This window comes from Chelmon rostratus, chromosome 4 (genome assembly GCF_017976325.1).
Source record: "Chelmon rostratus isolate fCheRos1 chromosome 4, fCheRos1.pri, whole genome shotgun sequence".
NCBI classification, from domain to species: domain Eukaryota; kingdom Metazoa; phylum Chordata; class Actinopteri; order Chaetodontiformes; family Chaetodontidae; genus Chelmon; species Chelmon rostratus.
Genome location: NC_055661.1, coordinates 17588564 through 17614985, shown reverse-complemented (window position 1 = coordinate 17614985; position 26422 = coordinate 17588564). Strand labels below are relative to the sequence as shown.

Here is a 26422-nt window from a genome sequence, read left to right as displayed (position 1 = left end):
TAAAGGTGCAATATGTAAAATTAGCCACCTGCTGAATAAAACAGGCCGCCAGACTAACCACTAACTGCAGCTAACTCTAGCTGCTTCTAACTAGTTAGCTCAGTTAGCTGTACAGCTCGTGGCCCTATAAGCTCACTCTGCCCAGACTCTGAGCATTTGGGGAGTGTTGGTCACCACTAGCACAGGGCCTTTGGACCACAGAGAGGAGGGAGGGTTTTTTTTTGATGACAGGAAACATAGTAGGTGGTAAGTGATTTACAATTGCTTTTGACCAAGATTCCGACTGGGGACGTTGAAGACGTTGAAGGTTCGGGTGGGGACAAAAGAGGCGTGAAGCAGGAGGCTGGACATCAGTCAGTGCCAACCTCTGGAGGCCTGAGTTGGGGTTACGGTGGGGTTTGCAGGAGCCAACAAAAAAAATCACTTCAGAGCTGTTGGACTGGATGCTTTATTGACTCACTATCACCTCTTGAGGCACAAAGTGGTATTACGAGACACGATGGCCAGGGGTAGCTGGTTTGCATGCTAACTTCAGTAGATATCGCTGCAACACAAGGCAACACAAAACGTTTTCGACATAAAGCCAAAACTGTTATTTCTTTGCATTATGTTGCTAATTGTAATTAATTGGATTTGTGGATTTTAACATATTTCTCACTTAACATTTCTTCTCTAATGCTCATTGTACTGTTCACAGCTACAGCTAGAGTTATCCTGTCTGACACATCAAGTGTTCATGAACCACAAATGGGACAATTGGCATTGAACTACAGCACATTAAATACAATTGATGTGACTGAACAGTAATTCACATTACAGTTTGTCTAATATACAGTGAGCAGCCAGAGGAGAGAGTGAGGCAACCAGGAGACCTTACACAATAGCTTATTATTCCCATCGAATGGTATGTAATTTCATGAGAACATCTACCAAAAGCCTGCAGACTTTTTCCATTACATTGTTAAGTTCTGGGAGCATTACTATGCAAGGAATGAAATGCCTATGTAGTGATAGTTTTTTGTACTGAAGAAAATAGGTAATGAGATTATATAGCATCTTTGAAACTCAGGGTATGTTACGGTAAGCTCTATTTGCACGCTGGGCTTCAAGCCAGTACAAATACCACAAACCAGAGTTATTTGACAAAATGTTCGACATCTTTTTGATTATTTTTATTGGATTTCTAGGTGTTGCCTGGTAACTGTCACTTGAATTATTCTGAAATGTTAAAGCGCCTCCCATGCGCTGGGACAGGCTGGCCAAAGCAAACAGGTATTTTGCGTTTATTTTCAGTGACTGCTTGAGTGTCGTTGGCTACAAATGATCACAGCTAATCTGAATTTGGGTGAAATTAGTCATCTAGTACATGTGCGCATGTTTCATGCAACCACCTCTGGACAGAAGCCGTAGGTGAAGAAATCACATTTGTGATGAGTGAGTAAGTGTTTTTGGCTGACACAAGAGTTTGTATAGTGAGGGCCAAGTGTTTCTTACACAGGAGTTGCTGAATTTTACTACAACTCATTCACCCCAACAAACTACAATACATGCAGCCCCTGGCTTGTGTCTTACTGTACAGTAATGGTTTCATCTAAGAGCTGCAGCGATCACAGGGAACTGTCAGTAAATCCTCATGGTTTACAGATTCTCCGTGTGGGAGATGGAGGGAGGTTACTTTAATGATGGTCATTATGCTGGCCTTGGGCTGGGGTGCAGTGTTTATTTGCTGGCTAGAACTCCATATCCCCTGGTCTGTCTCTGGTAGCGCTGGGTCTGATGCGGACTGACTCTGATTTATTGGCTCCCACTGCAGCCTGGCATCAGTCCCCTCAAGGGCAGTATCTGATCAGACCTTGGGCTGGCTGGCCGGTCTGCTTTACTCGAATGGTGATTGATCATCCACTTGGTAGAATGATAGAAGGAAAGTGTGAGGCAGAGACGGACAGTTTTTGCTTCTTACTTTCAAACACCCTACCAACTAAAATAGTCGAAAAATATTTATAGTTTAATAAGACCTCTTGTATGTTGAAGTTGAAGAACCCAGCCAAGTACATTTTTTTTAGCAGCCACCCACCTTATTAACTTACTCCAGCTTGGCCCAGCTTTACCCAGCTCTGCTGTGAAGAGATGCCTTGGATGCTGGCTAACTTGGCAGACAGTCAGCCCCAAAGCAGAGAATTACATTCAGTCTCTCAAGTCCCTTCCAGGATAATGTCAATACCACCCTGATGGCTTGGACGTGGTCTTCTATTCACTGTCTGCCTCAGTGTATGCCTAATTTGAAAGAGAATAAAATAGTTTTCCAGTTTTTGATGTCACAGATTAAACCTGTTTACCTCAGACCTTTACTATCTGAGTGCTTTAAGGAACAGAGAAAGGAAAAAAGATTGAGAAGAATTTATATTGGGATGAGTGAACAATTGCCAGTTTCCCTTTGTGTTTTATGTGCATTAGGTTCCATTTTAGGTTTTTATGTGTCTGCGTTTTATGCTTACTGTATATGCAGGCTAAGACTGAGCTGTAAAGACGGGATTATCTGGGATAGCTGGTTGGCATGTGGTCTGTTAAAGTTTCTATGTCAGACTGTGTGAGAAGAATCCACAAGAATCCATCAGTTTACTTCCCACATTTGACATCTTTGCACACGCTGACGTAAACAGCATAAAGAAAACACGCACACATTTTGCATTGACACGCATAAAATGTGTGAATGCAGAGGAGATTATTCATGTGCAGAGCTGCATTTAATTTACAGTGACATCTGCTCAACGACACGCCATTAAAGCTGATCACAAACAATATCAACTTTACCACAAATCATTCGAGTCAAGAAAGATCTTTGGTCATGACATTTATTGTTATTTAAACAGACCAATAACTAACATCCCCTCTGGGGTTTGTGTGGTAAACCACGGTTTAAGTTATTGTGCTATACAACCGCTATCTCTTCATCACAACATGCACCACCAAAGTAATCAGGGATTTACTCTAGCTTTTGTAAGTGTCCGTTTATGTTGCATTGCCAGCAATGTGTCACTCATTCCCACTTCATCTCTGTTTCTCAGTTCAGTTCAATTTCAGTTCTTTAAAGTGTGAGTTTAGCACACCGCTAAGGTTATCTCTTGTCTCTCTCCCTGTGCTTTCTGTTTCTGTAGTTGTGTCATTTTCTATACACTATTCCTTTTCATGCCCACCTCTAGATCTGTTAGAAGAGCAACAGGCCCAGGTGTTGCTAGAGGCAGCAATACATAAGGGCTTTGCTGCAGGGGGTCAGATACCGGGCAGATGAACTATGACCTATGACCAGTACACCGACACACACATACACGGACACAGACACCTGACCTGGGGCCCCAGCAACTGTGAACTTCTGGTCTGTGTCTTCATGGAAATAGACCGTCTGGAGTAATTTTCTATGCCTGCGTGGTGCTGCCCTTCCTTGTAGGTCAGTGAAGGCCGGCTGCTCTGAACTGCCTTAACCTTTGACCCTGTGGATTCCTGCAAGAAAAGAGCACCCCCAGGCTACAGCTGTATAACCTGTTGATTTTGCAGTTTCTAATTTTAAAACTTTTAACTCTTTTTTTTTTTAATCCAAAGAAAGCACTGAAAAAGTCATTGCTTAATAGCACTGCAACTGCTTTTGCCACGATCGATTCATCTTTCATCTGTTTTCATGATTAGTTGATTCATTGCTTTGTCTGAAACGCGACACATTATAGTGAGGCCAACATGACTTCTTCTTGTTTTATCACACCAACAATCCAAAACCCAAAGCGATTCAGTTTACTATTTCATATGACAATGAAAAGCAGCAAATTGTAGTTCTATTATAGTTGGCCTACTCCACATCAGAAAATCTCCATGAAACTGCCTTCCCCTTCCGACTTTGAACTCTTGACTACATTTTCCTTCATTCTTCATATTTCCCCTTGGATGAGGTGGCAGCCATTTCCCTATTATTACTATTAATGGCAGTTAACGAGCAATCCACGGCCCGGGAGGCAACTTCAAAGAGTTAATCTCCTTTAGATTGAGCCCTGAGAACAGTAGGACATTTCAATATTGAGGAAAACCCTTGGGGCGGAAACTCCTTTTTTTATGGCTGTCTTTCATTCTGTTTTACTTCAGTTCATCCTCTAAAGCCTCCTCTCTGTGATAGGAGACCAGGCATTGACCTGGCGGAAAGACGAAGAGAGAGAGAGGGAAAGGAAGAATAACAAACCAGAACACCTCAGGGTCAGACGCCTATAATCCTTCATATATTGACATCCCCAAGGTCTGTAACAGTGGAAAATCTTCAACGCTTTGTGGGGAAATAGATCAGGGAAGAAGTTGGGTTCACTGCTCATTAAGTGTTGGAATGCTGAAGCCTCGCTCTATGCGTTTCTGAAGCTCTTTCGAAGCTCTCTTTGGTTTGTGTGTTTGCCCCAGAAATTCAACTCCCACCAAGGGTCTGGCCTCTTCTTGCTTATGCTGCTTTCTCCTTTGTTTCCATATCTCTTTTTTCCGCTCCCACTCCTCCTCCTGCTTCCTCCTCTTCTCAACATAAACTTGTTTTGCTTTCCCTCCCACTGATCCCCTGTTCCTTTCCCACCGTCCTGTCTTCTCTCCTCCTAACCGCCATTCCTCTCACTCTCTTTGCACTTTGTCTTTAAATCCAGCCCTTGCGTTTCTGTTTCTATGAATTTCCCAGAGAATCCACCGCTCTTGCCTTTTTCCCGTTCCTGTTTTATTTTTATCTTCCTTCTTTGTCCGACCACTAGTTCTACCTACATAAATATCTCCCGTCTGCCTGCCCACCTGTTTGTCTGTCTCTCTGTCTCTCGTGCCATCTGGTAATGTCTTTGGAGGTGTGCTCTGCTCTCCATCCATCAGAGATTCAAACCCCAGCTGTCATCTCCCTGGTGACAGCCCGGTGTTACTACGGAGACAGTCTGGTGAGGAGGAGAGGAAGGTCATCTCTTTCACGTAGGAGGAAGTTGAGAAGTTCATCAGAGCTAGCAATTAATTTCCAACTGCTCTGGTTTACTCTGCATATTTGAGTAAAAGCTGTACATTTCTGTGTAGATTGTTGGCTAACAAAACTACTTCTACAAGACAAAACTGAGTGTCATGTTGACTTCTGCTGCTTTAGTCTCCATGTATGTCTTTCAGTTTCACTGCAGCACTAAAATGTTTAATAAATTACCCAAGCCACAAAAAATTTGCTGACAACAATTTTGATAGCAGGTTAGTTACTGAAAAGAATAGTTTGACTTTTTGGGAAATGCACTGCAGGACTACTAACTAACTAACTACTAACTGGCAACTGGTCCTGGCCAGGAAATAGCCAGGCACATAATTTCTGTAAAACTGTGAGTTTTTATTTTTACGCTTCGGTTTCTGGTACAGGTTAAATAAACAATATACAATGTCTTTAAAGGTGCTGGTAGGTGGATTTGACCGAGTCAGGCTATATACTTGTCCCATTTCCAGTCTTTGTGCAAGCTAAGATAACCAGGTCCTGGTTCCTGCTACATATTGTGCAGACAGTGTGCAGTGGCATCAAGCTTCTCATCAAAGTCTCTGCAAGAAAATGAATGTTTCCCAAAATGACAAACTATTCCTGATAGGACTGATGTGTGTTTAGTGGCATCTTAATGACCGAATACCTGTCACCTAACATTACATGGAAGCTAAAAATGTGAAAAACACCAAAGGCCCTCCACAGAGCCAGTGTTTGGTTTGTCCATCCTGCGCTACTGTAGAAACATGGCCGTGCAACATGGAGGACTCCATGAAATGAAAAAAAAGCTCATTCTAAGGTCACACAACCATTCTGACTTTCTGGTGATTATACAAATACTGCTTATAATACTACTAATGAAAACATAGTTACGAATATCATATTCCATTTCTGACAATAGATACCCCTAAATCCCACACTCTGGAAAAAACTGTAAAAACAGTTGTAAAATATCCTCTCTGTGTCTGGAGGGAGCTCGCAAAGACTGCAAAAATGACCCAGATGCTGCCATAGTGATATCATCAGACTTCAAATATTTGACAGCAAACATGCCTTATAAATGATAAATTAGGAACTGAGTTTGCAAGATGAAGGCACTTAAAAGGCAAGGAAAGTCTAATTAAACAGCCTATTGAGTATTATCATGGGAAATGTCACATTCATGCTCTTAAAAGTCAGAATATTTCAGCCTCCGCTTTATCAGTTTTGACATGTCTTTAAATCTGTGTCTCACAAGTCTCTCAGCTTTATGGAACTACAGTACTAAAATCTGTGGTGTGTCCTTGGCTTGGTGAGTTGTTGTCTAATTTTACTAGTCCTTGGTCACCATCAAAAAAACACTGTGTAATCTAGCATTACTTTAGACAGTCATAAATTATGTCCTGGGGCCAGAAAGTGTCTAGACTAAAGAGAAGTGATCCCTGTGGCAAATGGCTTTACCATGAGCATCTGGATCAGGCTTTATCCCAATTTACCAAGCTGTGGTCCCTCAGTTCTTAGTCATGCCATCAGCAAATGCAAGCAACTAACCGCCAACACAGATGACCACAGATATACCCGTCATTATATGCTTAGAAAAGTCACTAAGGATGTCATTAGTGCCACCACATTGTTGGAATCCCTTCAGCTTGTTAACCAGTGTTATGCAGCGTATTTCACATGAGTGCACACACTGACTCACGCACGTTTCCTTATTGCACATTGATTTGGGTTTTGTGATTGATGCATGTTGGGATTTTTACTCCATTTCTAAATAAACTGAGTTATAAGTAGGTGTGCAATTATTCACAGAAGATAAAAAATGAAGTGTTCTTTGCATTAGCTTGGAGGGCAGCTGCAAACCGCAGGCCTGCTGCATGCTTTTGTGTGTGTTTGTTCGTGTGTGAGCAGAGGCCAGTCATCTCTAGATGTGGTTAAGCCATCTCCTCAGAGGAAAGCTTTGTGGCTAACCTGTCAGGCCAATCAACTGCTCCATAAGCTGTGATGACTCTTACATCTGTCAGACGGGGTCAAAGGTTGCTGCAGGAGCTCCACCAGGAAAAGTCAGAGCTCTGTGTGTGTGTGCGTGTGTGTTGGGGGAACAGTGAAGGGGGGTAGCACTGGATATTTGCCAGAGAACTGGACAGCCAGGCATGGTATTTGGGAGAAAGGAAGACTTTATATATCCTGTCCTTCCAAGTTTACATTCAGCCATGAATGAAAACAAAATGCTACTCCTCATGTCTTAGGCCCTCTCGCATTTCCTTCCCCTCCCCTCTGTCTGAAAATACCTCCATCCATCATTTGAGGAGGCTTTGTATCAAACTTTGTTTTGCTTGTTCTGAAAGCAGAGGCCTTGCGGGTCTTGGGCAGCTCAGAAAATAACTTGTTACTTTGTGTGTTTGTTTTGGGATTTTACTGAAATATGTTTGGGAGGTCTGGGTGAGTAGTGAATTTATTTGTTCTCTCTTTCTTGTCTCCGTTAGGCCCAATGTGTGTGGCTCTCGCTTCCATTCATACTGCTGTCCGGGCTGGAAGACTCTGCCAGGAGGGAACCAGTGTATTGTTCGTAAGTTCCTCCATCCTTAAATCCTTTTTCGAGACGACACCACAAAGCTCAGTGAGGGTGACAAAGAGAGATAGGATTAAAAATGAATTAAGAATGAATTAAATTCACTCTCCTCTCCTCTTCCTCTTCCTCTCTCCAGCAATTTGCAGGAATTCATGTGGCGATGGCTTCTGTTCCAGACCAAACATGTGCACTTGCTCAAGTGGCCAGCTCTCTCCCAGCTGTGGAGCAGGAGCAGGAGGTCAGTAACATATATAGTAACATACATACATACATACAGTAGCTAAAGCTTCATCGAACATGAAACCCCAACATAAAGTGGTGGCAGACAAACAGAATTAAAGCTGAAGAAAAGCTATTGTGCTGCATTTGATCCATTACGGTACAAGCAACTCAAGGTTCGGTATCTTGCTTAAGGACACACTGATTTTTGGGGATCAAACCATCAACACTAGAAGAGCTGAAACAATTAGGCAATTATGCAATTAGTCTATCAGCCTATTTGATAACTGATTTATCGTTCAAGTCATTTCCCGGTTCCAGCTGCCAAGGTTGTATTTGCTTCTTTTCTGTGTCTTATGTGATTGTACACTTAATATTTAAAAGTTTTGACAGCTCATATCTGTCAGTTAAATGTAAGGCTAAAGCCAGCCTTAGGTTAGCATAAAGACTGAAAACAGGGGGAAACAGGGGCTAGTCTGGCTCCGTCCGAAGATCACAAAGGTGCCTACCAGCACATCTAGTAAGTTGTGAGTCTGGTAGTGAATGGACAGATAGGTACTGTGTAGGTGTAAAGGCAAATTTTGTGTTCCTTTGTTCACTGTATTACTTTAGATATGATATCACACTACTGACACAGCTATTAACAACCCCATCCACATGTCAGAGTACTGTACAGATCTAGGTTTTGTGTACAGGTTACATACATGTTCCAAGGGAACTATACCGAAAGTGTTTGATGGAAACGTGGCTTAAATGGCTGGGAGCAGTAACTGGCAACTGCTTCCAGCCAATAAATAGTTCAGCACATAACCACTCATAAAATGGTGAAATGTAGTTTTTACGCACAAGTTTTTTTGTAATTAAACCTATGGGATGAAATGTGTTTAAATCTTTAAAGATCTTTTGGACAGCACCACACTAGCCGTTTCCCCCTGTTTCCAGTCTTTGTGCTATGCTAAGCTAACCGGCTGCTGGCTGTAGCTTTATTTGTACTGGACAGATATGAGAGTGGCATTGATCTTCTCTCTAACTCTCCACCAGAAAACAAAGTGTGTTTCCCAAAAAGACTATTAGCTTCGAAGCCAACCCTCCCTAACAATGTGAGCTGGAGTGGATACCCATCAGTCTTGTAAAATTCAAGATAATATGAAATTCCGAAACACAAAACTCCTTTTTCCATCAGTGTAAGTCCAGTTTTTGAGTCCTGTGGACACTTCAAGCAACAGGGCTGCATAGTGGTTAGAGAGGCTTTCCTTCAACTGGGTTCTGAGATTGAAGCCATTCGCTAAACATTTGGCCCAATGTTCACCTTATTTGATTCCTGACTGTACACAAAGATTGGCAGAATAATCTAGCAGATTGTTGTTAGTATGGATGGTGAGTATAGAAGTAGTGGTATTTTCCTGTTATTCTTCTAAATGACCTTGAGCCTGACTTCACTCTAAGTGGCCAGACTACTGATGAAACAATATTGCTTGTTACACTGAGGAGTTTCACTTTCTACTGATCCAATTATTCGGCTGTTTTCCAAATGTAATGGTTCCACCCTTCTCTCATGGGAGCCAGAATAGTACTGTAGCCAGTGTAATAGCAGTGTATAGGCACCCAGGCCTGCGCTGCAGCCTGCAGGTCACAGGGTTTGTCAGGATTAAAGTAGAGAGTCTGGCTGCCACAGCTCAGTCTCCTGGACTTAGTTACAGACCACTCAGGATGTGTGTATGTGTGTGTTTGGAGTGGAGCGAGGTGTTTTACTGCACACGCAGAGTGTGTGAAATCACGTTTGTCTTAGTGAGATTAGTGCAGTGTGTGCAGGGTTTAAGTATGAAGTTAATATGTGCCGGACATTGTCAAACACTGTCGTTAAGCAGCACTTTGGGAGCACGCAGAGTATGTGTCGATGCGTGTATTAAGTAGCGTGCAATGTGTTCAGCTTCGCTGCTTTAGTCGGCCAAAGTCAGCTCGTCAGTCACGCCTGGTCCCTGCCAGACCCTTTACACATGCTCACATTCCATTAAGCCTGCTAGCACACACATTTTCGCTCACACAACTGCACACACTGACAGACACAGATACAGGCACTCACAGTCTTATGGAAAAAAAAATGTACTCACACACAGTGAGCATCAGTTGGCTGTGACCCAGAGGTGTAAAACAGGATCTGTTCCAGCCATAAGTAAGGATGACCCGTAGAGGAAGGGCATGGAGGGTGGGGGCGGGGAAAAACAGCCTCTGACCTGAATGGCAGGATACGCACAGATCTCCTGCAGAGTCAGTGCTTTGGCAAAAACTGTGTAGTCATGTTCCTTAGGGGCAGGAACGGTGCGAGAAAACGAAGCGATAAATTAGAGCGAGCGCTTAGCTGAGCTGGCTCGACCTGATTGTCAAACTCTGTGATTCTCAGCTTTCCTCAGCAGGTATTTATGGTAGCTTTTCTACAGGTTTACAGGCAAAGGGGAGGCAGGGAAGGAAGCTACTGAGATAGTATACGATCTGAATAATCACAGACAGCTTTATTGTTTTTATGATTAGTAAATGGGAAACATGTTCCAGTGCACTGTTAAGAGTATATCACCGCAAAAGACCCTCATCTGACCTCTCTGGTGGCTTTCATGAAGGCCGGAGGTCAAATAGCTTTATAGCCTGAGATGAACATCCCATCAGTGAATGCTGAATGCTGTGGAATGACCGTGAGTAACAGTGGAAGTCACTTTAAGTAGATCAATCTCAAACATGAAGCTATATTCTACTAAATGCAGTTAATTTCCTCACTGACCTGCATGTAACAACTCCTGAACTCTACTGTCTAAATCATTGTTATATTTGGATTAGATGTTTCCATTGTCTTTGCTCCAGTTGCTATTTGGTTAGAAAGCTTTGTTTTTATTTGAATTCCCACAGAGCCATCCTCACTGTTTAAGATGTGTTTAACATATTGCAAAGTAGAAAGCTGTTTTCACAACATTATCCGTCTCGAAGGGGTTCGGGCCATGCCAAGGAGAGGCAAACACTGCTCATCGTAGATCTGGTCTTCCCAAATGTGCTAACTCCCAAATTCAGCTTTTGGAGAGAGTCCACCATTTAACAGGATAATTCAGTGCAGTTGGAAACAAATTGCAGCTCTACGGAGATCCGTTTGGAAACGCCAATTTCCTCTGCCTTAATTATACAGCCTGATTCTAGCACCCTGGTTCGCTGGGTTATAGATAGCATCTTTATGTCTCACATCTTGTCTGTGGAATGCAGAGGTTTAAATAAATCAGCAACACATTTGTGATTTTCTACATGTAATCCATATGTCTGTGATTATTGTTGTGTCCACACAGATGGTTGCCTATGATTTCTTTTTTATGACTCTTCCTGGAATCTGTTCTGTTTGCCAATACAATACAAGCATGTGTTTCTGTGGATAGCCTGGCAGGACAGGAATTTACGCAGTTCCAGAATTAGAAAAGTGAAATCTTCGCAATTCCAAGGTGGCTTTGTAATGCACGAGTCACATTTACCGATAACCTGGAGGTACGTGTCACTTCCCAGACAACAAGGGTTCACGCTGTAAGTCACCCTTGTAATAAACCCACTGACAATTTAGGGCAGAGCAGCTGTGCTGAGGACTGTATAGGGCCATCTTTATAACCTTGTCTTCCCATAACCATAATTACGAAATCATTACCACAGACGTTCTTGTCCCTAATGCTGAGAAACAGCTGTCTTTAGACTGACAGTCTTCCATTGGCTATAGGAGCACTAGTGAATCCTGGGAAAGCAGAAAGAGGCCTTTTTAATTAGAAGCCATGTCCCTTCAACGTAGCCCATCATCACCGCAAAGTAATGCTCTGTGCTGTTGGGTATTAGGTACGTAATCAAATAGATTGGTCTCATTTACCCAGAAAACTGATGATGTGTGTGAGGTACAGAGTTCAAGCCGGAGGACTGTGAGTTTACTAGCATGGAAAGAAATCTTTGTATTTGACTGTCAGCCTCCTTTGACAGCATCTAATGCAGCTTTCTGTTTCACTACATCGCCCATCCATGCTGAAACTGAGGCCGACTTGTCACTGGTCCCTGGAGTTTGTGTAAATCAGGACAAAACACAGCTATAAAGCTCCTCCGTTTTCCATCAGACACACATGCATGCAGCCGCACACACACACACACACACACACACTCAACACACAAGCCTGGACTTCCTGTGTTTCGCAGCCTCTCGTAAAAAACACCCAGATGTGAGCAGCTCACCGACGACACTACCAGAATACAGAGGTGCATTGTGGTGCTGCAAAGCTACACCCAACTCCTTTTGCTTGACGTCTGGAAGACTCTCACACACGCGCGTGCACACGCATATCCCCCCACCCTGTTGCTCTACATGTGCAGCTTTCCAGGCACGGGTCATTTGGGCAAACCATCTCTCTCCACCTGCGGGGGATGAAGTGCCATGAGGAGGGGGAGCGAGAGGCGAGGTTAACCAGTGAGATCATCTCCTTCTGTCTCCAAATGTGCTTGTTTGCTTCCTTCGCCTCCTCCTCCTTCTCCCAGCTAGTTCCTGCTAGGGAAAAACACGACACCTCCATCTCTCCAGCACCTGTCCCATCATCATCTGCTCCTGAGGACAGAGAGTTCAGTGGCTATAGAAACTCTCTCTGCAACGTCTCCTGTCCCACAAGCCCAAGCCAAAAGTCTTTCCCTATTAGTTCTTGACCCATTTAGAAACACTTTTTTTGAGGTTGGGGGCTTGAAAAATGGGTGAGTTTATCCATGTTGCCCTCCGCATTGGAGGAGTCTGGATTGCAGTACGCTTTTTTGTTCCATGACAGGGAAAACTGAAATCACTCACTGAAATCATTATTCATGTTTCACATCAGTGCCCCAATTGTTGGTCTTGAGCGAATGAAGAGCGTCAGTAGAGTGAGCAGCGTTAACCTCGTGTCTTGAATGTAAGTTGATGTTGAAACCAGAGAGGATGACCTGACCCATCTCCCAAGAGGGGAGAGAAAGTGAGAGACAGCACACTAGTACACTGACTTAAAAACCCCACCTGCCCCAGAGTCCCAAACTATTCGCTTTAATTTATCACCATATGCCATGAGACACAATCCAGACAAAAAGTAGCGCCTGCCAAATCTGTGCACATAGTCTGCCAAGTGTTGCACTGGAGAAAGTTAACTGGAATTCCTTCTTGACTGTAGATACATTAAATACATGGAGCAAATGAAAGCTTTGTTGACAATTCTGGTGAATTACACCTTTGCCTTGCATTTACTGAAACTACACAAGCTCCACATCCAAGACTTGTGCTATTGTGCTGGGACTCATGTAAGTGAAATCTGTCCTGTGTGGGCTGCCAGTAAGGGCAGGCGTGGGTGCTCACAATGAAAAGCTACCTAAGAGTACATTTACTCATCATGAGTAACACAAGTCATATTTAGTGTGTTTGAGCACAGCCAGAATAAGTAGGTGGATTATAGTGACTGTAATGCCTCCTGTTGGCAAGTGTGCAAACTCAGAAAGTCTCATTAGACCAACTCAGCTACGGGGAAGCGCAGTCATTTCCCCTCTGCTCCACAGCTCTGCATGCCAGAAATTTTAAAGAGAGAAAGAGACACAAACAGGCAGATGGAGAGAGAGAGGGAGGAAATTAATGTTGAACTTGCGATTAAGATATAGACAGAAGAGCATGAATGGCACTGAGGGAACAGGCGAAAGTGGAGGAAGGAAGATGAATAAGGGGAGACTAAAGGACAATAAAATATCCTCTTGAGGCAAGATGAAAGAAAATAAAGGATGCAAGGAAACATAAAGAGGATGCAGTTCTCTCACATCCAGCACTCTACTGTAGGTGTCTTCTCTCCTCTTGTGTTTGGTAAAAAGCTGGCTCAGCAGAAAGCTGCCTTTCTGCCAGTTAGTTTCCTTTATCCAAACTGCTGCTACATCAGATTGGCCCCCTCGCAGTCTGCCAGCCAGAAGCCTCCTGTTCATAATACCTGTACCGCCACAGCACTTATGGTTTGTTTACCCACAATTCAAACTCACTCCCTCTTCTTTCTTTTACCTTCGCTCCTCCATGCATCCTGTTTGGATTTTTGCTGCCATCGTGCTTTACTTCACATCCCCCTCACCCCGGCTCCCTCTCCTCTCAGCAAATTCCTGACTGACTGACTGACTGTAGCATACAGCTGGCTTGACTTATTGCCTACCCCCAGTCTGCTTGATTGGCTTTGGTTTTGTGGCCTGGGGGTCTTTGAGCCTTGTCTGTTCATCTGAAGCTGCCAGAGAAACGCCTGCATTATTTAAAGCCAACTGAAGTGGAAAAGGCCTCTTATTGCGTTAAAGTGTCTGTGGTTATTTAACTCTCAGGTGTTTGGAAACAACTCTAAAAGCGTTTTTGAATTGGTAATAATATAATGAAATAATCTAATCCGTCGATCGATTAATGCGCATTTCTTGAAGGTCTTGGTTGATAATACCTGTAAAAGCTTTTGAATAAAACTTTGTTTTATAAAGTAGTAATTGACTCAAAGCACATGTTCAGCTTGACCCTTCTTATCTATTTTGTGGTAATGTTGCAGCTTGTGTCATGTGATGAAATGGTATGTGAGGGCCTGATCGTTTCTGATGTGTTCACGCCCCCCCTCTTTCCTCTCTCCTACAGTTCAGTCCTGTAACGTCAGGTGTATGAATGGAGGAAGCTGCACAGAGGACTCGTGCTCCTGCCCCAAGGGCTACACAGGCAGCCACTGTGGACAGCGTGAGTGACAGTTGCTGCACAGTCAGCACACCAGTCATATACAGTGTTTAGTATGTTGGTAGTTGCAGGGCTCTGAGGAAAACGAAAGTGATCCGGTTGTCTTTGCGACACCGGCGCCAACAATAATACCGCATCGAAACACAAGGGAAGGTTGAAAAGTTGCCTATTTCCACTTTAAATTTAATACTTTATTAATCCCTCATTGGGGAAATTTAGTTCTTACACTTTGTTGTTATTATTCATCACCACATAGGCACATGCACAGGACCTATAGACATGGATTAGCTGGAGAGATATCAGAATGGCATAGCTGCTGTTAGAGAGAAGAAAGACAAGAGAAAGAAAAGAAGGGCAGCAGATTGCTCACACTTTGACAGACTTACTTCATATTTCTGTCCTTATATGTGGACTTCTTAGATACGCAGCATCTGCACAAAGATTTAGGTTAAAGCCATTTTTTTATTTTTTCTTGTTTTTTTTCTTACTCCTTTTTTAGTGAGCCCGGCCAACTGGTCGCTAATGTTCCAGCCTTTATTTGCAGCATGTACAATGAGAAACCCAGTACACTGTATACATGACAAATACATGGTCAGGCAAGAAAAGTACTATGTTGTTTAACAGTTACATTCATTTTTTTGGGTTAGAGCAAAGTTTAAAGTGAGGCATGAAGTGAAAGCAGTCGATGTCGCTGTCTTGAGAACTGATGTCATAAACGAAAATCCTCACATGTTTGTATTACAAATATACAATACAGTATGTGTTTATGTGTGGTGTGATGGAAATGATTAAAACGTGAAGTCATTTGAAGCCATGTGTAAGATCTGTGTTTGTGCGAGAAAGAGAGTGAGTGCGAAGTGTGTAATTCTGCGTGAATCACCCCTTTTTTTCCTCTGTGTCCTGTAGCTGTGTGTGAGAACGGCTGCCAGAATGGTGGGCGCTGCATCGGACCCAACAGATGTGCCTGTGTCTACGGTTTCACTGGCCCGCAGTGCGAGAGAGGTGAGAGTTCATCCTGGTCTCTGTGTTGATACAGCATGTTATGATTCTCCGCCATCTTCCTTTCAGCTTGGTTTTGTTTGGATATGATAGAGACCTGTTGGTACTTTGCTTGGTGTTTAGTGCAAAAAACAGAGGGTGCTAAAACAATGTACCGGCCGATTGCATTTTTTCTTACAACCTGGGTCTTACATTGCTTCTTGTGGTATAAATTCATGTGAGCGACTTCACTGATTTGACAATGGGGGCGACAATTTATCAACAAAACCACTGTTCACACACTATTTTTGGAGAGAAAACGACATTATAGCTATTAAAGTGATCCATTTGATTTTGCACACCAGCGTCCTCCAACAACTCAGTTACCTTGTTGTGTGAAATGTGATCATAACTGCTCAACAATAATGACCACTGCTACTGCATGAAAATAAAGCTCAGGTTGTAAAAAAGTGGGATTTTCCTACCACTCAAACCTCACTGTGACTAAAATAGCCTTTATCGAGCTCGGGAGTGAACCGAGCCAGGAGGTGGAAGCCAAGCAGTCAGGGTGGAGGGGTGGTTTTATCAATACACTCCCTTCCCACACACATACTCATAATGTTAAGGAAGATATCGAACCAGGAAGGCTTTCATGTGGCCCTGCAGTCATGATTGCCGTTTCTATCAGTCCAGACAGTGTGTTGCTTCAGTGACTGGTGAGTGTTCAGGCTCTTCTAACATGGATTACTTCATAAAGTTAGCTCAGACAGACAGTGGGTATTCGTCTCCTGAGCTTTGAACAGAAGCTTGAGGTATGTATGTGGTGGGAAGTGATGGCAGAGCGTTGGAAGTAGGTGGTACAGTCCTGTGGCGGATAAAAAAGAAACTTGAACTGATGGCTGTGCTTAATTTCTGTTCACCTCAGCTCACCTTTTCAGAGAAGGAGAGGAACCTTTACACCTTCTGATACTCTCCGCCACCAAACTCACCTTTCTGTGACCCTCACCTTCCACCTCCCCCCTCTGCCCCCTGCTGTTACCTTCACTGAAGTAGAAGAAAGTTCTTGGCCTGTAATTTCACTCAGCTCATTGATCTCAGCCTTTCGTTTACATTCCTTTCTCCTACCGTATACCATACTTATATATGTATGGATGCTTGTGTAAAAAAACAGCCATAAACACTCAGCATCTGTTTTCGTCAAGTATTATCCTCCCCACTCAGCCAGTTCTCCCTTTCTCCAGTTGTAATTTGTAGCGTTCGCTTGTTTTCGTCCCTATATTTCTAACTGTGGCTACCACTTCATTAAAACTCTAACTTTTCTGGCCTTCCTCTTGCTCTCTGTCCCTCAGCGTATTTCTCCATGAAACTCTGGGGTCTTGTTTTGTTGGAAATATTTCAGGGTGGAGGGAGCCTTAGAGACATCTGGCAATAAATGCCCCCTCCTTCCCCCAGCATCCCCACAGGACTGACAGAATAGACTTTCTTTGTGGAGTGATCGTGGACTTTTCCTGATGAGAAGTGGAGCAAGGTAGGGAGGACAGAGAGAGAGAGAGAGAGAGAGGGATGGAGGGGAGGAAGAAGGGAGGGACAGGGTGAAAATGAAAATGGACTCCCCAGCTGTGTACACAAAGCCTGGTGGAGGGGAGTACAAACACTTCATGTTGGAGGAATGGGGACCTGCAGGTAGTCACAGGGGAAAAACATGTAAATCTTTGTTTGTGTGTGTTTTTGATGCCAAATGTCCTTCACAGTGAAAGAGGAGATGGGCTTAACTTGTCAAATTAACTCCATAATTCACAAGGAATCATGTTAGTGCGAACAGAAATAAAACTGATCCTAGCTACCCTGTTGGATTTGAAAATTGAAAGTTGCCCCTTAGCTACAATATACTTGTTTTTCGTTACTGCATCTCTAGCAAACATGTCACTAAGGAAATTTAAATATTTCAGTTTCCAAGAAAACAGCTTAGTGGGATTGTTAGCACACTGACCAAAAAAGTTATTCTCAAATTTAGAGACTAAATATCCTCAGAGAGGTTTAATAATGATGATAAATGACCAGTCCAGTGCTTTAATATTGGGTTTGGCCTGGAAAGGATGGAGTGTTCCTGGAGTAACCTTCGGTTCTGTTATGAGTCTGTTGTATATTGTGGTTTGAGCGTTTGTGTTACTGAGTCCATGATTCAGTAGATTTACTGTGTGATTCAGTGAGAAGACAGCTGATGAACTGTGATTATGAAGGCAGTGAAAGTCATGGGAAATCCCTGCGTGTTCGAGTGTCTGGGGTGTGTGTGCACGTGCGGCTGTGTGTGTGTGTGTGTGTTCCTCAGGCTTGCTGACTTTGGTTAGCACGAGGTGGAGTTGGAGTTAGTCATTCCTCCTTAAATCAGATCAAACTCTCACTATCACTGCCATGAGCAGCCTGTCACTGTGCAGCAGCTCTATGTGTGTGTGTGTCATACCGTTTTGTTTCTATATATGTGTGCATGCATGGCTACCTCCCTACCTATATGTTATAGCTAGCTGTCTCTATGGTAATGTATTCTGACTGTTGGTATCTCAACAACTATGGGATGGATTGGCCAGATATTTGATGCAGTGGAACTGTCATAACTTTAGCTTCCCTTCACATTCAATCATTCCATCTAACAGCGTCAACAGGTCAAAATTTTAACATTTTGCTTTAAAAAAAAAAGTTGCAAAACATGACATCCACATCAGTTTCAGCTTTACTTTGTTTTTAGATCTAATTAGCAAATGTTGGCATGCTAACAATAATATGATAAGAATGGTAAACATAAGCATGTAAAACTGACGTTAGCTCAAAGCACTAAAGTGCCTATGTACAGCCTCACAGAGCCATTAGCCTTGTTGTACTATTTTCAATATTAAGTGTGTGCATCATACACCAGTATATGCGCCAATGCATTTGTTAATGCATTTGTGTTAATGCACGTTCTCACATTATTTCACCTGGTACACGAACAGGGAGTGGTGCCGATGTGTGTCCGCTGAAGCTTTGGCCCATTACGCCGGCTCTGCTCCAGTTCTGCTCGGTCCAGCCTGTCTCAGTGGACCTATACAGCCTCTGTGGTCAGTCCCAGTCCCAGCCTGTGGCCCGGTCCAGAGCAAATAAATCAGTAATCCCAGAGGAACAATTTTGCCCCCCAGCAGGCGCTGACGTCAAGGGCATTTTGAGGTGCTGGAAGTGTAGGAAGTTGTGCTATTTCTGTTGTATTGACTCTGGATAAGAGTGGACAGAACATGGCTGGACAGGATGGCTGCGCTGGTGGATGGGTGGGACTCAGGGCCAGGCACAGGCCACTCAGTGGAAAATATTCCCAGTGACAATTTAGTTTGAGTCAGCCAGTTTGGAGCCATGCTAAATTTGATTTACAGCAAGTCTGTAAATTACATACTAATGCAGCATGACGTTCCCTCATAATGTAGTGGACATATGTGTGTTTTCCATATGCAGAAATTTCTGCTGCGACACACACAGTGAGACCTATTAAGCCACAATGGAGCAAATATCAACTTAGAGTCATAACAAGGGGCAGTGTTTAAAAATTCCACAACACCATGTTTTAATCCATGTCTCGAAATGTGTCTCACTGGACTAGCATCGAGTAATGAGCCCTGAGCTTCATCCGGATACTATGCATGATTATATGCTCTGAATTAAATCATCATGTTGTGAATTAACTGTAATTAGGAACGTCACTTTTCACAAGCTGTTTTTAATGTCTCATTTTCATGGGGGCACTAAAGTTTGATGATCCATCTCATAAACAAAATGTTGAGGAAATTATTCACCAGCGCCCAGGCCAAATTTAAAGGCTCTGGTTTGTTCAAATCAATATTTGAGTGGCCTCACGGGATGGCGATGAAGGCTGTCTTTGATCTGGCCTGATGAAAAATGGACCGATTCACTCTTGCTGCCGTCAACAAAGCCCTACAGAGACTTCTGCCTCACTGAATAGCTAACGTGTCCCAAGAGTGGTAGCTGTTGATGGAGCCTGGAGCCCACTTGCCCCACTGTGTTTTTGCCCGGCAGTGTCCGCATTCAATAGAGTCGGCGTTATTGTTCCACCGCTGCACAGTATTGTGATGAGAAGTTTCTCAAAACATGACAAAAATAGCTGTAGAAGTCAAGATAGATTTTACAGCACAATAGGTGAGATATAGAAACAATGCCAGAGGAAAGACTTGATGCCGCTAGATATGACATCACAGGTCAAGCAAGTATATATACCAAAATTGTTATGTTAGAAATGCGTGATAATTCCTACTGTTATGACTTATTTTGTGTCAATTTTCCTTGTAGTCATGTGTGTTTTGTACAGTGTAGTCACTCTCACACAGCAGTTTGCTTGAGGCTTTAGATTTTCAGATCTCAGTACGTTGCAGAGGGCTTATCTCTCCCGCTGCCATTCTCCCACAGTTGTTATTCCCTGTATGCATGTGTGTGTGTGTTTGTGCTGTGTTAAACATTTAGTCACGTTTGGGTGATTTCTTTTGGTGTGGAAGAAATGAAAGGAGCAGGGTCTGATTAGAGATGAAGGAAAAGAGTGACTTTAAGCTTGTTGATAATGGTGCTGATAAGACTAATAGAGACCGCTATGCTAGCTGTATAATGAGGACAAACCTTCCAGACACACGGACGGGAGCACACACACACACGTGCGTGCGCACACACACAAACAAGCCCACACATTTGAATCATTTATTTATGTATATGCACGGACGCAAACACTGCGATGCAATCAGAAATTCCACAAGACCAGCCAGACATATGCTAAGTGTGCACACGCCAACCAAACATAAACACACACACACATACACACACACACACACACACACAGGATAATTAGAAAATTTTCTCCATTTCTCAACAGGTGAGTAACAGCATGACGTTTAGGCTCTGAGTAAGTCGTCCAGCTGTATAAAGTCTAGAGGGGACATCCGGTTTGAAAACACATGCATGCTTACACACACACATGCATGCAGGTACACACGCACTCTCACACACACACACACACACACACTCAAATACACACACATGCATGCACACCCAGAGGCAAATGTGTATGTATATATTTCTTCTCTTTATTCATTTGACTTCATTGACCTCTTGTCAGAGGAAAGTATGTATAAATGATTATGGCTTCATTTCCATGTGATCAACTCATATTTCAAGTGTCTTATCTTCCCCAGACTTCCCCTCCTGGGAGTTTTGTAAATACTTCAGCAGTTATTAATGAATATGAAATGGGATTCCCCCTCCCCCCCCGAACTCTTCTCTTGAACCATTTCTCTTTCCCCGTCTTTTCCTTCTAGCGTTTAGGTCAATGCCCCGTTCCATCTCCCTGATCCCACTGCTGTACAGGGTTGATGGGAAAATGGTTTCCCAGAAGGCTTTGAGTTCCAGACAGGATTAAATATTTTCTCACCTCAGCCTTTACAGTATTTTATCTTCCTTTAATCACACTTTCATCGGAGCAAAGAGCAGTAGTCTTTAATGAGTGATCACCCTTCCTTTTTTTGCAATACCAGATTTTTATGTGGTTGGCTACAAGAAGGACATCATCATACGTGAAGGGTCACATCCCGTTAACATCGCCTGATATGACTGTCTGGCTAATCTGTGTGGACTGATCTAGGTGAAAGGTTGCTTGTGCATTCATGGCTTTAAGCAAAATCTGGACTGGGTTACCACTGGCAGCGATTCATGGAAACCCTTTATCAGATGTCCTGAAGTTTACAAATTAAAAGCACTATAAACTAAGAATGAGAAGACTCCATTAAATTTAACACAAAGTTGACACGTTCTCATTATCAGAGGAAAAGGACTTTATTCATTGTGATGGATGTTGATTGTGAGCATAGAGGTCATGACTGAAACGGGAGACGTCTGGATGAGAGACAGAGGTTGCTAACAGTGCATTTAGGAGCGAACAGATGATAGAGGAGAGGAATGTTTTGATCTATTGAGCAATTTGAAGAATAATTAGACAAAATTACTTCCGAATGTTGTCTGCAGGATGGATTGCCCCCTTATCCTAACCTGCCTGCGCTCCTGCTCACACATATCCACTGAATTTACATGCATGACGTACAGATGTGCATACCACACACTCATTTAAGCACAAGACATGGAGTACACGCATTGATAGGGACATTCTTCATTGTTTGTTATTTTGTGCTTTTAAAGAAAGCTGCTCCAGTCTTTTGTTTGGCTCGACATTGCAGCTCGGACAGATGCTGTGTTTTTCTTAAGGCATGTGTATTTACACAGACAAGTATGTGCATTCTTGTGTATACATGTGCGTGTATGAGAGAAAGAAGTGTCTGAGAAAGCATGTGTATGCATATATATTTAATTTAGCACACATGTATACACTGTTGAAATTGGCTGCTGTGTAGGGTTGCTGGATAATCAGAGTGTGAGAGAGTCTATTCTCCTCTATGAGGGGACACAGCTTATTTTTTCTTATAATCAAAGACTGAACAGTTGGAGGGACCATTCATTTTTTTGTCCTCCATATTTTTTCCTTTCCTCTTCTTTACTCTTCATTTGAGCTGTTTTCAGTTTAATTTGTTCATCAACTAGTCCCAGAACCAGACTATCTTGACTAAAGCTAACCATTGCAACCATTGCAACCATGCAAATTGTTGCAATGGTTGACCTTCATTACTGTGAACATGGGTAATGTAGCTTACTTTTAACCAATCACATGTACTGACCTGTCGCTGTAAGGGCTCACTAGACCAGCAAATATGTATTAATTTCCAGCTTTAAACAGTCCCCATCAAATACACTGTTCACGTCTGTAAGAGTAATGTTTGCTAGAAACCATACAATTGTTAAAATACATTACTGAGCCTTTTTAGAAATTAAACATATACATTTGTGTGCATTTTTAAAGGTTTACATCTTCTGTAGGAGCCAGTGGGATTGTGTAGTGTTACAGACAGTAATAATGAAGGCTAGCAAAGTTGAAAAGCTTATGTAAATTTTTAGCAGGGTAAGCAGGTGGTATTTTGTGTCTTTGTATACAGGTGTGTATGCAGGCCATGAGTAAACACACTGTTCCAGTGTGCCAGTCAGGCCACATGAGGATGGAAGATCAAACAGCGGCTGATAGGCAGAGTAGAAAACAGACAGACAGGAAGCCCTAAAGTGGGCAAAGAGAAATGAAGACAGATGGATGAGAGGGAGAGCTGGCGTGAGCCCCAACCTGCATTCTGCATGCTCAGTTTGACCTACTTTATTTTCCTCCCTCCTTCCCTTTTTTTCTCTCTTTCTGTATCCCCTACACTTTGCCCCATTCTCTGCGATCCCCTTTCATGTAGCACAAGGAACCAATAAGTCTGAAGAGGGACTCCCACCAGACACCATCACTGACTCCTATCTTTCCATCTCATTCTGTCCTTCAGAGCAGAGCGAGCCGCTGCCTTTCTCCACATCTCACTGTCACAGCCTTGGCTAGCTAAGCATGAAGTTTGTCTTTCATCTCCTCTGCAACAATCTAACAATCAGCTTTTTTAATGAAGGCTATATTATGTTTGGCGCCACTGCAGAGAACTTAATAAGGGTTTCTCCCACAAGGGAAGCCATCATTAAGCTGTATGTGATTGAAAAGATGAATGCCGTGTTGCTGAAACCGTTTCAGCATGAAGTCATTGTTCCTGATTTGCAAAGTGCATTTAACAAGATTATGCCATGGTTTCACTGGCAAACAGCAGTGCGGCAGGGAGGCAAGGTGCTCACTAAAGACATTTTGTTCTCATAATGTGTTCGCTTGCAACAAGTGCTTGACTGGCTGTGTGTGTTTACTTACCTTATGTTCACCGCTGTTACCGTCCTTTCCCAAATGACAGGATGTGCAATTTTAATCTGTCTGCCTTCCTTGAGACGTTTGTTTTACTTTTCTGTTATTGGCAGCAGATGTTTTGGTGATGATACATGTGTTTTTGCAAAGTCACACAAAAGTGCATTGTCCCAAAGATGACGTACAGATGCGTTAAAATCTCACATTCCTTTTTAGAGTAAATGATAGTCATGGGGTCGTTGTTATTGATGACCACACTGCCATTAGCTGGTTGTACTGTCATATAGATGGAAACAGAAACCACCACTGTTCAACCCACCACCCACTCCTAGTTAAAGTACTGGAATGTGCTTCCGTATGTCTGTCCAATGGGTTAACTTATTATCACAGAGACTTAATACATAGCAGTCATTGCAAAGTCCCTGCTGAAAGAAACATTGTTTGTGCTTTGCAGTATAATACTAGCAGGTTTAGTAAGAAAAATACCCAAATTCACGTGTCCTGATGTGATCCATTACGTTGCTACCGACTCTCATATTGTTCTTCTTAAGTCCTGGTAAAAGCCTGCTACTTGTAAATGCTTCTCTTTGGCAGCTGATTGTTGATCCAAAGACTAAACACTTGAAACAATTAAAGTGTGAGGACGTGTTTAAAAGTCCAGTGAGTCATCTCTCTAAAATCATCCTCTAATGCTGTTCCAACTTGTTTCCACATCCATTCCTCTATTTGTTGTTTCAGTGAAATAAAGAAATAAATTAAAGAAGGGATCACTGACTCAGTTAATTAGATATTACAGGAAATATGCCTTCTCCTCTTTCATGAAATTTCTCAGATACAGAATGCACTTAATCTGGTTTCATTTGATGCTGCACCAGATGTGTTTGAGGACATTAATCATTGGTTTATCGTTTAGTCAATCAAATGTTCATCCAGTCTTTAACTAACAAACGGTTCTTGCCTCTTTCCCACCACAGACTACAGGACTGGGCCATGTTTCACACAGGTGAACAACCAGATGTGTCAGGGCCAGCTCAGTGGAATCGTCTGCACCAAAACCCTCTGCTGCGCCACCATTGGTCGAGCGTGGGGCCACCCCTGTGAGCAGTGCCCCGCCCAGCCACACCCCTGCAGACGAGGCTTCATCCCCAACATCCGCACTGGAGCCTGCCAAGGTCAGATTGGAGCACATACAAAACCTGGCAGTACTTCTTTTTGACAGTGACGATGGAGGACACACGTAACACACACATGCATACGCAGATGCATATGCGCAGCCACACACGATCACCACTATAAACACTGTCGCCATTATCTAATCTGTCATCATCTCAGCCGCAACATCCTCGAGCCAGTGTTAACAACACCAAGGGTGTTTACGTGTACACAGAAGGCTGGATACGAGCTTGTATTTTCCTATTAAGGTCTTATTCAGCAGAAACTGTGTGCATGCATCTCTATATCCCTGCGTAGGCTGCAAACACTGTAAACAGTGAAAAGCTTTAGGTTTAATTTATTTATGTGCCAGTATCAGCAAGTCTCAGCCGTCACATCAGTCTTTCTTAAAGTGAAAATGTGAGCTTATCCTCACGTTGCTCAAACCAGTCAGACAAAGCAAATAACAAAAATCACAAAATGATATATGGAGATTTCAAGAGAGAAACTGAGGGACATATGAACTGAGCTTGACCTTTTTTCATCAACATTCCTGCTGCTGGTGTCCCCAAACCCCCTCAGATCACTTTCTTTGCATGACTCTTACGTGACCTATGGCCCTGACAAGACTAAGCAATAAGACTGCGTCAATATATGACACATGTGGAGGTCGTGTCCCTCGTTAAATGAGTCCAGCCTCTTTGTTGCCTCAATCCCGCTCCTCTCGTGGACACACCCAGCACCACCCTGGGTAGATTATGATGGCTGATGTCGTGCTGAAGCCGTCACACTTTTGTTGGAAGTATTTTTGTACTGATGCTCATCGCAGCTGGCCACACTTCAACAGTAACAGAGCTAAAGACATTAACTTCATGTATTTAAAGATGATGATTATAGCACATTCAAGAATTGTTTACATTTACAATATAAAGTTACATATAGACTTAATTGGCATCCAAACCTCTGCCCACATCTCCGATTCACACGGCAAATCAAATAAAGAACAAATGAAGTGAAACAAAATGGCCATTCAGTCTGTTTATCAGGCTAGTGTGTCAAGGTATCTGCGACAAAGCTAGTGGTGATGCACGTAAAGTCACATTGCTGTTCATTCTTGTCAGTAGCAAGTTCACCTATGTGTCCATGAATTGGGTGGAGTGGCCCAGTTGTGTTTATGCGGATCATTTTGGGTCCTTATATTACCGTGAAAGAGCACAAGCCAGTAATTTTCATGGCTTTAGTTAAAGTGAAGGTGAAGACACAGACCTGTCCAAAATCACGTTAACCTTTTCATCAACTGCTTCTGGATGCTTATTTGGGGCCCAGTGTTTATATTATATGCGCACTTTATGCTGGGAAAGTATGTAAATTGAGACAAAATATCAGAAACGTTTCAATGTAATGCATATGATCACGCATATGATCTCTTCCACATGTAAAGCACAGGTTTATTCTTACCTTATGTGCATGGAAACTTTTACCCACTAAATTCATTCATAACAGTCATGTGTTATAAAACTGACCGCTATAACAAATGCAGGGCCATGAAGGGAGTAGCTAGCTACAATAGCTTGTGGCTTGAAAATACGCTCTACGTACTAACAATTAACGTACATATGCCCGACAAATAGACATGAGTTAAAACATGCCAAGGGCATGTAACACAGTCTTGTAGAAAATGGTAATACCACAATCCGCCTTGCTGTATGTATGAGTCTGTATGTGTTATTTATGAGGCTATCTCAGAAAGATAATACATCTGGGATCAGTAACTGGTTTGTATTTAGCTCCACAACTTCCTCTCTTTTGGACGTGGCTGCCAGGCTGCTCATATGTTAGAGGTATGCCGGTGTGAGACAATCACTCATTGCTCTGTGACTCACATACCTCCACTCTTCCTCTCTTTTCTTCTCTGGATCTTTGTTTCTGCCTTTTATTCTG

The 26422-nt window shown here is 42.8% G+C and overlaps 1 protein-coding gene across 1 annotated transcript in view; it reads left to right on the top strand.

Moving 5' to 3' along the window:
• Positions 1-26422, top strand: part of fbn2b (fibrillin 2b) — a 62110-nt gene that overhangs the window by 5454 nt on the left and 30234 nt on the right. The window contains exons 3-7 of the mRNA XM_041934850.1: positions 7471-7553; positions 7693-7794; positions 14425-14520; positions 15424-15519; positions 24304-24501. Coding sequence (XP_041790784.1) covers positions 7471-7553; positions 7693-7794; positions 14425-14520; positions 15424-15519; positions 24304-24501 — 575 coding nt within the window. The remainder of the gene's footprint in view (positions 1-7470; positions 7554-7692; positions 7795-14424; positions 14521-15423; positions 15520-24303; positions 24502-26422) is intronic.